Source organism: Salmo salar, chromosome 22 (assembly GCF_965601325.2).
Source record: "Salmo salar chromosome 22, fSalSal1, whole genome shotgun sequence".
In the NCBI taxonomy this organism is placed as follows: domain Eukaryota; kingdom Metazoa; phylum Chordata; class Actinopteri; order Salmoniformes; family Salmonidae; genus Salmo; species Salmo salar.
Window position 1 is genome coordinate 28,899,430 of NC_138312.1, and position 17,735 is coordinate 28,917,164.

General features: G+C 44.1%; 1 protein-coding gene across 1 annotated transcript; it reads right to left on the bottom strand.

The window, feature by feature from the left end:
- Positions 1–911: 911 nt before the first annotated feature.
- Positions 912–5,829, bottom strand: LOC106583109 (uncharacterized). The gene is made up of 3 exons (XM_014166936.3): positions 5,681–5,829; positions 3,576–4,704; positions 912–2,353 (listed from the first exon to the last, which is right to left on the bottom strand). The coding sequence occupies exons 1-3, from the start codon at positions 5,796–5,798 to the stop codon at positions 2,185–2,187; spliced, it is 1,416 nt and encodes a 471-aa protein (XP_014022411.1). The 5' UTR covers positions 5,799–5,829; the 3' UTR covers positions 912–2,184.
- Positions 5,830–17,735: the final 11,906 nt, after the last annotated feature.

Genomic DNA, 17,735 nt, shown 5'->3' on the forward strand with positions numbered 1-17,735 from the left:
AAATGAAGGCTATTCCATGCAAGAAGTTGCCAAGAAACTAAAGATCTCGTACAACGCTGTGTACTACTCCCTTCACAGAACAGAGCAAACTGGCCCTAACCAGAATAGAAAGAGGAGTGGGAGGCCCCGGTGCACAACTGAGCAAGAGGATAAGTGCATTAGAGTGTCTAGTTTGAGAAACAGACGCCTCACAAGTCCTCAACTGGCAGCTTCATTAAATAGTACACGCAAAACACCAGTCTCAATGTCAACAGTGAAGAGGCGACTCCAGGATGCTGGCCTTCTAGGCAGAGTTCCTCTGTCCAGTGTCTGTGTTCTTTTTCCCCATCTTAATCTTTTCTTTTTATTGGCCAGTCTGAGATATGGCTTTTTCTTTGCAACTCTGCCTAGAAGACCAGCATCCCGGAGTCGCCTCTTCACGGTTGATGTTGAGACTGGTGTTTTGCGGGTACTATTTAATGATGCTGACAGTTGAGGACTCCCACTCCTCTTTCTATTCTGGTTAGAGCCAGTTTGCGCTGTTTTATGAAGGGAGTGGTACACAGCGTTGTACGAGATCTTCAGTTTCTTGGCAATTTCACACAGGGAATAGCCTTCATTTCTTAGAACAAGAATAGACTGATGAGTTTCAGAAGAAAGTGCTTTGTTTCTAGCCATTTTGAGCAAGTAACCGAACCCACAAATGCTGATGCTCCAGATACTCAACTAGTCTAAAGAAGGCCAGGTTTATTGCTTCTTTAAATCAGAACAACAGTTTTCAGCTGTGCTAACATAATTGCAAAATGATTTTCTAATGATCAATTAGCCTTTTAAAATGATAAACTTGGATTAGCTAACACAACGTGCCATTGGAACACAGGAGTGATGGTTGTTGATAATGGGCCTCTGTACGCCTATGTAGATATTCCATAAAAAATCTGCCGTTTCCAGCTACAATAGTCGTTTACAACATTAACAATGTCTACACTGCATTTCTGATCAATTTGATGTTATTTTAAAATGGACAAAAAAATGTGCTTGTCTTTCTATAACAAGGAGATTTAAGTGACCCCAAACTTCTGAACTGTAGTGTAAACAGCATGTAATAGAAGTACCCAGACACTTTTTTACAATCAATTGTTTTTGAGAAACTTACACCACCAGCGGTATACTTCCTCATGTTCGTTCTGCAGTTGCAGGGGCGCAAATGAAACATGAACAAAGGCTCCAAAAACATCCAAATACGTCATTTTAGAAACGGCAACGCTCTCAGTATAGTGATGCCGGTCTTTAGATGTTTCAGACATGAAATTGTGTCATTGAGAACTATATCTGCACGTTGTATTCCATTTTGTGCGACTCGAGCGATAATTGTGTAGCCCATAATACTTTTCCACACGGAGAAGCAGCACATCTGCAGAGGGGAAACCGCTTCAGTCGCACAAAATTGAATATAACGTTGCGGATAAAGTTTAGAATGACACAGTATCATGTGTCTGGGCACTTTTACAACATACCATTTACCTTCAAAATACAGATTTGGTTCAAATAAAGTGAACTTCTTCTTGAAGCTGAACAATCACATCCCTGAGATGGCCGTTACCTGTTAGTTCACTGTGTAGCACCAGGACAAGCCCTCATCTGCTCCGGTAGCAGGAGGGAGGGGAGGTGGCAGAGGCCGGTTAGGGTCTGAATCAGATTCAGAGCCCTATCCCAGGGTCCTGGGGGCCCCTCTGGTTGCACATTTTAGTTATTGCCCTATTACTACACAGTTGATTAAACTAACCAACTCATCATCAAGCTTTGATTATTTTAATCACCTGTGTAGTGCTAGGGCAAAAACCAAAACGGGCACCTAGGGAAGGCCCCAGGACCAAGTTTGGGAAACCCTGCACTACGTTCTGGCCCAGGACTGCTTCTATAGCACCAGAGTCCTGATGAGGACCCAGACTCTCTGGCAAGGCCTCCCCGGGGCAGGGCTGGGTGGATGAGTCTCATGAGTCTGTCAGCCCGTGGTGGGGTTGAGATTGTACTGAGCTGGGTTGGGCTGGGCAGGCACAGCCAGGGTAAAGGTAGGGGACCAGGCTGCACTGAATTCTGGATGCAGGTTCTTATAATTCTGCCATCCTGGTCAAGTGCTGTAACAGGGTTAAGGGTGAGTGAGGGTGGGTGGGTGGCATCAGGATCCAGACTGGGCTGGCTGGGTCAGACGGTAGTTCTGATGTTTTTGCCAGGCCGGGGGCTGCGGTGCACCTTGGTGTGTTTGGAGAGGTGGTCGCTGCGGGCAAACTTCTTCTCACACAGAGAGCACTCGTAAGGCTTGACCCCGGAGTGGGAGCGCCGGTGACGAGACAGCTCATCAGAACGAGAGAACCTACAGAGACAGAGGAGCACAGGTCAACACCCAAAGCCCTGCGATAAAACAAGTTGGTGTTTTGATCATTTCTCTGAATTGGAAATGTTTGAGTTAAACATTCAGTCGTTACAGCTAAGTGTGTCAGGAATCCGGTTATTCCCACTGTTTGATAGCTACCAGACTAGTGCTCAGACTCAACTCTGAGGGAAATAGGAACACTAAATGGTGGGTCAAACAGTATTTACAATATACACTGAGTGTACAAAACATTAGGAACACCTTCCTAATATTGATTTGCACCCCTTATGTCCTGAGAACAGCCTTAGTTCATTGGGGGCATGGACTCCACAAGGTGTCGAAAGCATTCCACAGGGAGTCAACATGCTGGCCGATGTTGACTCCAATGCTTCCCACAGTTGTGTCAAGTTGGCTGGATGTACTTTGGGTGGCAGACCATTCTTGATACACACGGGAAACTGTTGAGTGTGAAAAATCCAGCAGTGTTGCAGTTCTTGACACACTCAAACTGGTGCGCCTGGCACCTACTAAAATACCATATTCAAAGGTACATAAATCTTTTGTATTGCCCATTCACCCCAAATGGCACACATACACAATCCATGTCTCAAGGCTTGAAAATCCTTCTTTAACCCGTCTCCTCCCCTTCATCTACACTGATTGAAGTGGATTTAACAATTGACATAAATAAGGGATCATAGCTTTCATCTAGATTAACCTGGTCAGTCTACGTCATGGTAAGACCAGGTGTTTCTAATGTTTTGTACACTCAGTGTAAAAACAACATTATAAGCATATCCTTTCACATCCTCTAACTACCTCAATAACCCTAACCCATTCCTTAGGAAGCTCACTGCAGTTGCTAATAGGGATATTAGAAACTGTGCGTGTGTTGTAATATCTCATATTTGCAGAGCCTCTATATTGTCTTATAAAAGCTCTAATCCCTACCTCCACAGACAGATATAATTTTTCTTTATGCTAAGCTTTGCAACATAATTACAGAGGAATACTGTGTCAACATCCTAACAAGGGGTATAGAGCATTTTTTTCTACTGTCATCATTATACCCACTTCATTTTGAACCAGTCATTACAGGCTTTCTTCTCTCTGTTTTATTATCCTATCACATGTTAATAACTAGCCTATATGATAATGAACTAAACAAACCTAAGCTTCCTGTTTCCTGCATGTTGACTAGCATTGTTATGATATAACCCACCTCCAGCCACAGTCAGGCCAGCTGCAGGTGTAGGGCTTCTCTCCGGTGTGTCTGCGAAAGTGGGCCTTCAGATGGCTGCTCTTGGTGTACATCTTCTCACAGCCTGGATGAGAACACTTGTGCACCCTCAGCGTCTCTGTAGGAGGGGGTCTGTTCACCTTATGTGGGGCCACGGCTTTCACCACGGCCCCTCCACTGTGACCCCCAACCACCGTTGCCCCAGCAAGCCCCCCGGCAATCCTCAAAGTGATCGGTAGAGGGGCAATCTTCACGTACTTCTGGTCTGGAACTCCGGCGTCCATGCTGGCTACGTTGAGAAGGGTGGCTGGGGCAGAGGGCACCTGTGAGGCAAGCAAGGTAAAGTTCTGCCCTCCGTGGAGCCCCAAGACCAGGTGGGCCAATCTCAGCCCACTGGACGCCCCAGGAGGAGAGCCTGTCTGGGGGAGAGGCTGGGCCAGCGGCAGCGACTGGACCTGGAGTACCAAGGGTGCTCCCAGGAGCATTGAGGGGGTGGAGGGGGATGGGGAGGGGCACGGGGCTGCTGGGCTGTGGGTGTGAGGGATGTTGGGGGTTTGTGGGGTGAGGGGTGACAGGGCAGCGCTGGTCCCTGGGTCACTATGTCCTCCTGGGGAGGAGAGAGGTTGTTCCATGGAGCTGGAAGGGGAGGGAGCGGGCTCCTCCATGGGTTCACTAGAGAAGAGAACCCCCTCTCTCACCAGCTCCATCTTCTCCCTGAGGAACTCCTCGATGTCCTCAAGGGTGGGAGAGAAGGGCGAGGGCAGGCGGGGGCTGAAGTCAGGCAGCCTGGGGTCCTGCAGAATGCCTTCTTCTCGCTTCTCCCTATCCCGCTCTATGGGGGTAAAATCATCCTCCTCCTCTTCCTCCTCTCCAGGGCTGAAGCTGAGCCGAGCACCCATGTCCCCGGCATCTGGGCTGTAACCGGAGGCAAAGCTATCTCCCTCGCTCCTCCCCTCACTGCCCTCTCCCTCCACAAGCTCCAGGGACACCACACTAACACTGTCCCTAAAGAGGTCATTATCAGAGACCAGCGCTCTGCTGCTTAACGACACCATTGATACAGTCCAGATACACAGGAGAGATGAGCAGAGAACCACGCTTCTCACTACACCTGCACAGAAAATGTGAGGGATAGCGCAGTTAAAAATGTGAACGGTTAAATATGAATAAGAATGCAATATTTAATACTGATATGCTGTTTAGGAAAGTTGCACCTAGCTGTATTTGAAGGAACAGTGGACATGTGGAATGGTCCAATGGAAATGCGAGTGCAAGGTGAGAGGATGTGTCAGCCAAGGTGGTGTGTGAAAACAGCATAAAAGTGTATCTTTTGGATTTGAAAGATTCTTTCTAGCTTATACTAACGTTAAATTCCAAAGGTTTCCAAAACCATACTGCAAGTGAAGCGTATATGCGTTTAGACAGTTTTGGAATTGTAGTACACATGGAGCCAGCTGTGGTCCATACCATCAGCTGAGAACCCAAAAGTGGGGCCGGCTGTAAAATGTGTATACCCCCATTGGGTTCTCCAGAGCTAGGTAATAATAGGCTGAAAGCTAACAATCAACAAATGATTAGGCCAAACATCTAATCCGAATGGGATTAAGGCCTAAACACATGTGCTAAAACAGAGCAAATATATCTATCATCAAATTAAACATAATAAACCTAATGTGTCATTTGATTTCATTAATTCGACCATCATAACAATAAAGCGACACGCGGGATAATTAAATGGATACATTGTGCACAGTGACGCGTCCAGCGTAAACACTTCCCACATGACGCCCATATGTGTCTCGGGCGCTAAACAACATGGTGCAGGACTGTAATAAATGCGTAATTACACCAAAGTGAATCATGTTATACAATCGAGAAACGTTATTCGACGTCAGCAAACAGTATTATTTAAAACTTCAACTGTGTTTAAACTCAGCGCATGGGCAGGCGAGGCGCATGGCAAGCCACCTGACTGCAACAGCCAGACAGGAATTCATGAGTCTCAAGTTCGGAGGGTTCTATAAATACAAATCTAAGCATCCAGCGCAAACGAAAAGAACAACTAACATCAGTAATGGCGAACTTACCGTCTATAATCATGAAATATATTAAGAGCTTTCGAAATACACCGTCCTCGAAGTTTTTGTCCGTCGTGTTATTGTTGCAGAGAGGGATCCCGTCATTGCCAAGGCTCCATGTTGGCATTCTTTATGAGCCCATCACATGACTGCATTTCTGTACGCTCGGAGGCAAGGATCCAATTCCGGCTGTTTGGTTGGCTAAGGTTACGGAGGCTCGCCCTAAAACAAGAGATTTAATTGGTTTCCGCTTGATGGACGCTGTTTTTCCCCCAATATTTTGGAAACGTCATTGATCTAGGCCTACTGTCCCTATGCCACCGGGAAAATTAGAATTAACGCCACCACAGTTATGTATCCAGTGTTCTCAAAATGATATCGTACATACAACGTGGCTCATTCAGAAACCATGTGTCATGAACTGACAAGATGGCAGAGTTTTGAACTGCAGCAGGTGGTACGATGGACATTTTGTTAAATTATAGCCTATGAATTGCTTAATTAGGATTAAGAATTATAGCCGTTTTCATGGTTAACCAAATGTTGGCGTGTCGGTCAGCTCTGTGGAGAGCACATGTATAAACACTAGACTCAGACTGGTCTCATAGACTAGACATAACATAGTTCATGTAAATCCGGGATACTCAAATTATTATATGTCACGTTTGGTATGGTTACATAAATTAGAAGGTAAAAACGAACGGAGGGTGGTTGGTCGGGGTGGGTGGGTGTATGAAGCAAACATCTAGAAACCCTTGGGGTGGGTGGGGGCGTATAGAGCGAATGACTAGCAAGCCAAAGGTTGTCTCTTGACAACAAGGTAGACGAAATTCGAGCAAGGGTTGCCTTCCAGAGAGACATCAGAGACATCAGCATTCTGGATCATTGCTACTCTAACTTCCGCGACGCATACAAAGCCCTCTCTCGCCATCCTTTTGGCAAATCTGACCAAGACTCCATGTTGTTGCTCCCAGACTATAGACAGAAAATATAACAGGAAACCCTGTGCTCAGGTCTGTTCAACGCTGGTCCGACCAATATGATTCCACGCTTCAAGACTGCTTCGATCACGTGAACTGGGATATGTTCCGGATAGCCCCAGACAACAACATTGATGTATACGCTGATTCAGTGAGCGAGTTTATTAGCAAGTGCATCGGTGATATTGTACCCACGGTGACAATTAAAACCTTCCCCAACCAGAAACCGTGGATTGATGGCAGCATTTACGCAAAACTGAAAGCGCGAACCACTGCATTTAATCATGGCAAGGCGACTGGAAACATGACCGAATACAAACAGTGTAGCTATTCCCTCCACAAGGCAATCAAACAAGCTAAGCGTCAGTATAGAGACAAAGTAGAGTTGCAATTCAACGGCTCAGACACGAGATAGGTGGCAGGGTCTACAGTCAATCACGGATTACAAAAAGAAAACCAGCCCCATCGTGGACACCGACGTCTTGCTCCCAGACAACCTAAACAACTTCTTTGCTCGCTTTGAGGACAATACAGTGCCACTGACACGGCCCGCTACCAAAACCTGTGGGCTCTCCTTCACTGCAGCCAACGTGAATAAAACATTTAAATGTGTTAACCCTGTCAAAGCTGCCGGCCCAGACGGCATCCATAGCCGCGTCCTCAGAGCATGCGCAGACCAGCTGGCTGGTGTGTTTACGGACATATTCAATCCATCCCTATCCCAGTCTGCTGTTCCCACATGCTTCAAGAGGGCCACCATTGTTCCTGTTCCCAAGAAAGCTAAGGTAACTGAGCTAAATGACTATCGCCCCACTTTTGTCATCATGAAGTGCTTTGAGAGACTAGTCAAGTGTCATATCACCTCCACCCTACCTGACACCCTAGACCCACTCCAATTTGCTTACCACCCCAATAGGTCCACAGACGACGCAATCGCAATCACACTGTACACTGCCCTAACCCATCTGGACAAGAGGAATACCTATGTAAGAATGCTGTTCATCGATTACAGCTCAGAATTTAACACCATAGTACCCTCCAAACTCATCATTAAGCTCGAGACCCTGGGTCTGAACCCCGCCCTGTGCAACTGGGTCCTGGACTTTCTAGGACTGGGCCGCCCCCAGGTGGTGAGGGTAGGTAACAACATCTCTACCCGCGAATCCTCAACACTGGGACCCCACAAGGGTGCGTTCTCAGTCCTCTCCTGTACTCCCTGTTCACCCATGACTGCGTGGCCATGCACGCCTCCAACTCAATCATCAAGTTTGCAGATGACACTACAGTGGTAGGCTTGATTACCAACAACGACGAGACGGCCTACAGGGAGGAGGTGAGGGCCCCTGGAGTGTGGTGTCAGGAAAATAACCTCATACTCAACGTCAACAAAACAAAGGAGATGATCGGGGATTTCAGGAAACAGCAGAGGGAGCACCCCTCTATCCACATCGACGGAGCAGTAGTGGAGAATGTGGAACGTTTTAAGTTCCTCAGTGTACACATCACAGACAAACTGAAATGGTCCACCCACACAGACAGCGTGGTGAAGAAGGCGCAACAGCGCCTCTTCAACCTCAGGAGGCTGAAGCAATTTGGCTTGCCACCGAAAACACTCACAAACTTTTACAGATGCACAATCGAGAGCATCCTGTCGGGCTGTATCACCGCCTGGTACGGCAGCTGCTCCGCCCACAACCGTAAGGCTCTCCAGAGGGTAGTGAGGTCTACACAACGCATCACCGGGGGCAAAATACCTGCCCTCCAGGACACCTACACCACCCGATGTCACAGGAAGGCCAAAAAGATCATCAAGGACAACAACCACCCGAGCCACTGCCTGTTCACCCCGCTATCATCCAGAAGGCGAGGTCAGTACAGGTGCTTCAAAGCTGGGACCGAGAGAGTGAAAAACAGCTTCTATCTCAATGCCATCAGACTGTTAAACAGCCATGACTAACATAGAGAGGCTGCTGCCAACATACTGACTCAAATCTCTAGCCACTTTAATGATTAAAAATGGGATGTAATAAATGTATCACTAGTCACTTTAAACAATGCCACTTTATATAATGTTTACATACCCTACGTTACTCATCACATGTATATACTGTACTCTATACCATATACTGCATCTTGCCTATGCCGCACGGCCATCGCTCATCCATATATTTATATGTACATATTCTTATTCATTCCTTTACACTTGTGTGTATAAGGTAGTTGTGAAATTGTTAGATTACTTGTTAGATATTACTGCACGGTCAGAACTCGAAGCACAAGCATTTCGCTACACTTGCATTAACATCTGCTAACCATGTATGTGACCAATACATTTGATTTGATTAGATTAGCGCTAGCTAATGTTAGCATTAGTCACCTAGCTAACGTTAGCCACAACAAATTGGAATTCATAACGTATCATAATTTTTTCCTATTCGTAACATAGTTTACTTTTTCAAATCCCTAACAAATTGTACGAATTACAATTCGAACATATACGAATTGTAATTCATAACATATCAAACGAAATGGATGATGGACATCCACAAATTAATACATACCATACCAAACATAACAGATCATAGTAAATAGATCATAGTAAATAGATCATACTAATGGCTTTACGTACAGAATAATATGAAATGACCTGAGACCACATTGCAAGACCAGAGCCTACCTCCATTATCATGTTTGGGAGTGTTTTAGCAATACAACGGGGACCTCTGCTGGAGATTCAGGATATTGGCCACAATGATCCAGTCTGCTGTGTTTTTAATCCCTTCATTGTGTTGGTGTGGATTTGGGTGGTGTAATCTGATTCCAGCCCAGTCCTTATGAATAACTTCTGTATCAAACATAATGGACAGTCAAATTCAAATAATTTAGTTTACATATGAAAAATAATGTTTGATGTTTAAAATATTTTATTCACAAGATAAAAGGAAGGAGAAAGAAGCTTGCAAATAAAAATGAAATTATGTAAGGCACTACTACGTGCTATTACCTTGTGTAACAACTTAACCTTTCCCTTGATACAATTACAAACTGTTTAAAACCATAAAAATATATAAAACAATCCAATATATTATCAAAAGTGTTTGAGCATTAGGTAAAATTCAATTTATTGGACATGATTTGGAAAGGCACACACCTGTCTATATAAGGTCCCACAGTTGACAGTTTATGTCAGAGCAAAAACCAAGCCATGAGGTCAAAGGAATTGTCCGTAGAGCACCGAGACAGGATTGTGTCGAGGCACAGATCTGGCGAAGAGTACCAAAACATTTCTGCAACATTGAACTTCCCCAAGAACACAATGGCCTCCATCATTCTTAAATGGAAGAAGTTTGGAACCACCAAGACTCTTCCTAGAGTTGGCAGCCCGGCCAAACTGAGCAATCGGGGGAGAAGGGCCTTGGTCAAGGAGGTGACCAAGAACCCGATGGTCACTCTGACAGAGCTCTAGAGTTCCTCTGGCGAGATGGGAGAACCTTCCAGAAGGACAATCATCTCTGCAGCACTCCACCAATTGGGCCTTTATGGTAGAGTGGCCAGACAGAAGCCACTCCTCAGTAAAAGGCACATGACAGCCCACTTTTCCAAAAGGCACCAAAAGACTCTCAGACCATGAGAAACAAGATTCTCTTTGGCCTGAATGCCAAGCACCATGTCTGGAGGAAACCTGGCACCATCCCTACAGTGAAGCATCATGGTAGCAGCGTCATGCTGTGGGGATGTTGGGAGCGGACCGTGTCGGTGGCACTGTGCTATCCTCAAAGCGGGCAAAGGTGTTTAGCTTGTCCGGGAGCAAGACGTCGGTGTCTGCGACTTGGCTGATTTTCCCTTGTAATCCGTGATTGTCTGTAGACCCTGCCACATACGTCTCTTGTCTGAGCCGTTGAATTGCAACTCCACTTTGTCTCTGTACTAACGTTTTGCCTGTTTGATTGCCTTACAGAGGGAAAGATTACACTGTTTGTATCTGACCATATTTCCAATCACCTTGCCGTGGTTAAATGCAGTGGTTCGCGCTTTCATTTTTGCACGAGAGCTGCCATCTATCCACTGTTTTTGGTTTGGGTAGGTTTTAATAGTCACAGTGGACACAACATCCCCTATACACTTCCTGATGAACTCAGTCACCGTGTCTGTGTATACGTCAATGTTATTCTCTGAGGCAACCCAGAACATACCCCAGTCGACGTGATTGAAACAATCTTGAAGCATGGATTCTAAATAGACCTTAGCAATGGTACTTCCTGTTTGAGTTTCTTCCTATAGGAAGGGAGGAGCAGAATGGAGTTGTGATCTGATTTGCCGAAGGGAGGGCAGTGGAGGGCCTTGTAGCTGTCCCGGAAGGGAGAGTAACGATGTTTGAGAGTTTTTGTAGTGCGAGTACTACAGGCAATGTGTTGATAGAACTTCGGTAGTGTTTTCCTCAAATTTGCTTTGTTAAAATCCCCAGCTACAATAAATGCGGCCTCAGGGTATGTGGTTTCCAGTTTCAACAAAGTCCAGTGTAGTTCCTTGAGGGCCGTCGTGGTATCGGCTTGAGGGGGAATACACACGGCTGTGACTATAACAGAAGAGAATTCTCTTGGTAGGTAATACGGTCGACATTTGATTGTGAGATATTCTAGGTTGGGTGAACAAAAGGACTTGAATTCCTGTAGATTATCACAATCACACCATAAGTAGTTGATCATGAAACATACACCACCGCCTTTCTTCTTCCCGGAGAGTTCTTTATTCCTGTCTGCGCAATGTACTGAGAACCCAGCTGGCTGTATGCATGGGGACAGTATATCCAGAGAGAGCCATGACTCTGTGAATTAAAAAATGTTCTGGGTTAAATACTTCAAAGTTGCTTAGGAGCTAGAAGCAAAGCTACCATGTCTTTTGGTGCCATCTTCAGTTTGAGTGCCCATCTTCAGTTGGAGTGCTGAATGAACACTTCAGGAGAAAGTACAGATTAATGGGACAAAGGCATTTTGGAGTCGAAACAGACTCCTGACTATCAAATTAATTGATTTTTGAAAGAAAATTTAAGTGCCAGGTTTAGAATACTGTACCTGATGTACTTTGTGATCTTGGATGTGCTGCCATTAATTATTTCTCTCTCTTGTAAATATTACCTAAGGGACAGAGATGTGCTCGAGACCACCCGGTTTGTTTTTCATTCATCAATGCCCTCCCTTCCTTTGACCTGACTTCAACTTTATCCACTAGGCATCTCCTGCCCTGTCGGCACCATTGAGAGCATCTTGAATGGCTGCATCACCGCTTGGTATGGAAACTGCTCGCATCCGACAGCAAGGCACTACAGAGGGTAGTGCATACGGCTCAGTACATCACTGGGGCACGAGCTCCCTGTCATCCAGGACCTCTATACCAGGTGATGTCAGAGGAAGACTCCAGCCACCCAAGTTACAGTCTGTTCTCTCTGCTACTGCACGGTAAGCAATCAATCAATCAAATTGAATTATAAAGCCCTTCTTACATCAGCTGATGTCACAAAGTGCTGTACAGAAACCCAGCCTAAAACCCCAAACAGCAAGCAATGCAGGTGTAGAAGCACGGTGGCTAGGAAAAACTCCCTAGAAAGGCCAGAACTTAGGAAGAACTCTAGAGAGGAACCAGGCTATGAGGGGTGGCCAGTCCTCTTCTGGCTGTGCCAGGTGGAGATTATAACAGAACATGGCCAAGATGTTCAAATGTTCATAGATGACCAGCAGGGTCAAATAATAATAATCACAGTGGTTGTCGAGGGTGCAACAGGTCAGCACCTCAGGAGTGCATGTCAGTTGGCTTTTCATAGCCGATCATTCAGAGTATCTCTACCGCTCCTGCTGTCTCTAGAGAGTTGAAAACAGCAGGTCTGGGACAGGTAGCACGTCCGGTGAACAGATCAGAGTTCCATAGCCGCAGGCAGAACAGTTGAAACTGGAGCAGCAGCACAGACAGGTGAACTGGGGACAGCAAGGAGTCATCAGGCCAGGTAGTCCTGAGGCATGGTCCTAGGACAGGTCCTCTGAGAGAAAGAAAGAAAGAAAGAAAGAAAGAGAGAAAGAAGAAAGAAAGAAAGAAAGAAAGAAAGAAAGAAAGAAAGAAAGAAAGAAAGAAAGAAAGAAAGAAAGAAAGAAGGTCAGGAAGATCACGTCAGTGCCTCAACCTACTCAAGTGACGCACCCCTCCTAGGGACAACATGGAAGAGTACCAGTAAGCCAGTGACTCAGCCCCTGTATTAGGGTATGCCAGGCAGAGACAGCAAGGGCGGTTCGTTGCTCCAGTGCCTTTCCGTTCACCTTCACACTCCTGGGCCAGACTACACTCAATCAGCGGTATAAGCGTTACTGGTACCAGAGTACCAAATCTGGGACCTAAGTTCTTTTGAACAGATTCTACCCCAAAGCCATAAGACTGCCAAGCAGTTAATCAAACGGCTACCCAGACTTTCTGCTTTTTACCCATACCTAGATGTCCATAGTACTTCAATCACCTAACCAAACCTACATGTACATATTACCTCAATAAATCAACCCAAGTACCTCTTCAGTACACTAACTCATTACCGGTACTCCTTGTATATAGCCTGTATATAGCCTCGTTATTGTTATTTTATTGTGGAACTATTTTACTTCATATTTATTGTTAATTTTCTTACTTTTTAACTGCATTGCTGGGAATGGGCTCATAAGTAAGCATTTTACGGTACAATCAACACACTTGTTGTATTCGACGCATGTGACAAATCCATTTGATTTGATTTGTAGTAACTTTTTAAAAGTTAAGTTGGCACTCTTCTGTAGAAAACATACATAAGGGTAGTCATAGAGACCGGATTGTAGGAACAAATTTCAGTTTTTAATTTTTTATAAATTGGCAAAAAATGTATAAAACTTGTTTTTGCTTTGTCACTATGGGGTATTGTGTGTAGATTAGTAAGGGAAAAAACTATTTAATTAATTTTAGAATAAAACTGTAACGTTACTAAATGTGGAAAAAGTCAAGGGGTCTGAATACTTTCCAAATGCACTGTATTTACATGATGGGTCATGTGACTTGGTTACCATCGTCAGGTACTAGCCAAGTAGCCTAGTCAATCAACAAATCAAATCTATCGCCATCCGTTTCAAAATACTCAAATTATAACCCAATTTATGACATAGCAAGAGGTTTATCAGACCTCAATTGTCACTCTCCATGGACATACGTTTTTTAAAATAGTTTTTATGGTCAGACCTAGCTAGCAGCCAATGCAACTGGAGAACATGCTAGCTAAGCTAGCTAACTTATGCATAAAAAAAATCTACATACATATGATGGTTAATGAGTGTTGAATTCCCCTCCCCACCAAAACATCGAATGGCTTATTTGCTACATGAAGTTTATTTGATCGAATAGAAGTTTCATAATACTTAAGCTGTTTCGAGTGTACTGATATAAGTAGGACATCCCAGCAACTTTGAGAAAAAACACTTTATATCGGAGTTGTCTCAAGATGGCTATGCATATTAATGGCATGAGGTTAGTAGTATCTCTCTCTACTGGCGTTTGACGTCAACAACCCTCATCGAATATTTAAAAAAGGATTACAATAATTAGATGCATGCACCAATCCAAAGAAAGGATAGACGGGAGCTAGACAGCCCGCCATGCCGCTTTGTGGACAATGACTCCCATTGTTAGGGTGGAGAGACATGTATCTTGTCAGTATATCCATAATCTTTGGTGACAGAGTGAGGGCATTGCATAGGCACTTTGTTGAGATTTTTGTGGGACTGGAAAAAAATGCCTGGGACTTAACAGAATATTATTAACTAGTTCCCATGCATTTAAATGAACAGTTATGTTGCGGAACATTATAGATCACTTTCGTTTTTGGTTCGGGTTCTGTTCCTCAAATAATTTTGTTCTTTCCGGTTTATTTCCATCCCTTGCTTACCATATAATTACAATCAGCAAAATGGACATACAGTTGAAGTCAGAAGTTTACATACACTTAGGTTGGAGACATTAAAACTGTTTTTTCAACCACTCCACAAATGTCTTGTTAACAAACTATAGTTTTGGCAAGTCGATTAGGACATCTACTTTGTGCATAACACAAGTAATTTTTCCAACAATTGTTTACACAGATTATTTCACTTATAATTCACTGTATCACAATTCCAGTGGGTCAGAAGTTTACATACACTAAGTTGACTGTGCCTTTAAACAGATTGGAAAATTCCAGAAAATGATGTCAAGGCTTTAGAAGTTTCTGATAGACTAATTGATATCATTTGAGTCCATTGGAGGTGTACCTGTGGATGTATTTTTAGGCCTACCTTCAAACTCAGTGCCTCTTTGCTTGACATCATGGGAAAATCAAAAGAAATCAGCCAAGACCTCAGAAAAAAATTGTAGACCTCCACAAGTCTGGTTCATCCTTGGGAGCAATTTCCAAACGCCTGAAGGTACCACGTTCATCTGTACAAACAATAGTATGCAAGTATAAACACCATGGGACCACGCAGAAGTCATACCGCTTAGGAAGATGACACGTTCTCTCTCCTAGAGATGAACGTTCTTTGGTGCGAAAAGTGCAAATCAATCCCAGAACAACAGCAAAGGATCTTGTGAAGATGCTGGAGGAAACAGGCACAAAAGTGTCTATATCCACAGTAAAACGAGTCCTAAATCGACATTACCTGAAAGGCCACTCAGCAAGGAAAAAGCCACTGCTCCAAAACCGCCATAAAAAAAGCCAGACTACGGTTTGCAACTGCACATGGGGACAAAGATTGTACTTTTTAGAGAAATGTCCTCTGGTCTGATGAAACAAAAATAGACCTGTTTGGCCATAATAACCATTGTTATGATTGGAGGAAAAAGTGGGAGGCTTGCAAGCCGAAGAACACCATCCCAACCGTTAAGCACACCATCCCAACCGTTAAGCACGGGGGTGGCAGCATCATGTTGTGGGGGTGCTTTGCTGCAGGAGGGACTGGTGCACTTCACAAAATAGATTGCATCATAAGGCAGGAAAATTATGTGGATATATTGAAGCAACATCTCAAGACATCAGTCAGGAAGAGCTTGGTCGCAAATGGGTCTTCCAAATGGACAATGACCCCAAGCATACTTCCAAAGTTGTGGCAAAATGGCTTAAGGACAACAAAGTCAAGGTATTGGAGTGGCAATCACAAAGCCCTGACCTCAATCCTATAGAACATTTGTGGGCAGAACTGAAAAAGTGTGTGTGTGCAAGGAGGCCTACAAACTTGACTCAGTTACACCAGCTCTGTCAGGAGGAATGGGCCACAATTCACCCAACTTATTGTGGGAAGCTTGTGGAAGGCTACCCGAAACGTTTGACCCAAGTTAAACAATTTAAAGTCAATGCTACCAACTACTAGTTGAGTGTATGTAAACTCCTGACCCACTGGGAATGTGATAAAAGAAATAAAAGCTGAAATAAATCATTCTCTCTATTATTTTGACATTTCACATTCTTAAAATAAAGTGGTGACAGAGACAGAGAATTTTTACTAGGATTAAATGTCAGGAATTGTGAAAAACTGAGTTTAAATGTATTTGGCTAAGGTGTATGTAAACTTCCGACTTCAACTGTGCATGACAGACAAGTGAGAGTGAAGAGGAGTCTCTGTGAGTACTGTACCACAGAGGTTTTAAACCCAGAAGCGCAACATCAAGAGATGTTCCGGGAACACTTGCAAAACAGACAAAACAGACTAGGCAGGGGTTTGAAATGGTAGAGGTAATTTCTTAGTTGTTAATTTTTTGGAAATCTAAAGCCACATCATAGAGTCGAGCAAATGTCTTAAATAGTTACACATGTTATTCCTCCAACCTCGTGAAAGTGACAAACTGACACGTTTTCACCCCCCCCCCCCCCCCCCCAAAAAAAGGAGTGCCTTTGATTTGAAGGTCTGCTCATACGCAGTTCGGTGCGAGACAAACGTTAGACCCGATGACGTGTTTCTACGCTAGCCAAAGTCACCTACAAGTGTGATTGGAGATTTCTATTAGAGAAGCAGTTTTAGCCTATCTTCATGTTGTACTGTATTTAACTGTACTATGTTACATATGGCACTCCTTATGAGAGTGGAACCAGATAGCTTCCCTGGCAACAGAGCACAGCAGGATCGGATCAGACCAATGATGTTTTAAAACCCTGGTGCTGTATAGAAGCCACCGGGCAGCCATCATGGCACTCCTCAATTGACACATTTATCAATTGACACGTTTATTCTATTACAGACACCTGAATGCATACTTTTAAATTATATTGTGTGCGCTAAACAGTTTTTTTTTGTACTAATATTACTGTCCCCTGTACGACAACAAAATACTTAAATGTAATGTAATTTTGTCCTTGAAACATTTAATTGAAATACTGTAGAATTCCATTCATTCCTATAGAAGACAGCTCCTACTGGGGAATGCCAATATGGCCTACCGGTGTCTTCAAAGCCTCTCAATGGCCAATACATAGCATCGTCAATCGAGGATTTATATACGTCATTGGATCAGACACACTGAGAGGAGTCCCCTGACCCCACCCCCCCAAAATCACACACAAGGAATTATCATTATCATGGAAACATGGGGGGAAAACACACAAAAACACATCACCTCTCCTCCTTACCCCTCAACCCCAATGCAAATAGCAGAGTGGGAGTCATACCCCAACTTTCCCTCTGGCCCTTGGGCTCACATAAATACATACATCCCTACAGTGGGGAGAACAAGTATTTGATACACTGCCGATTTTGCAGGTTTTCCTACTTACAAAGCATGTAGAGGTCTGTAATTTTTATCATAGGTACATTTCAACTGTGAGAGACGGAAATCCAGAAAATCACATTGTATGATTTTTAAGTAATTAATTTGCATTTTATTGCATGACATAAGTATTTGATACATCAGAAAAGCAGAACTTAATATTTGGTACAGAAACCTTTGTTTGCAATTACAGAGATCATACGTTTCCTGTAGTTCTTGACCAGGTTTGCACACACTGCAGCAGGGATTTTGGCCCACTCCTCCATACAGACCTTCTCCAGATCCTTCAGGTT

Excerpts from the sequence above, each read along its gene's own strand:
- LOC106583109 (XM_014166936.3), bottom strand. The coding sequence starts at position 5,798 with ATGCCAACATGGAGCCTTGGCAATGACGGGATCCCTCTCTGCAACAAT. Across the intron at positions 4,705-5,680 it reads ATATTTCATGATTATAGACG|GTGTAGTGAGAAGCGTGGTT; the intron begins GTAAGTTCGCCA and ends TTTTCTGTGCAG. Across the intron at positions 2,354-3,575 it reads TGGCCTGACTGTGGCTGGAG|GTTCTCTCGTTCTGATGAGC; the intron begins GTGGGTTATATC and ends CTGTCTCTGTAG.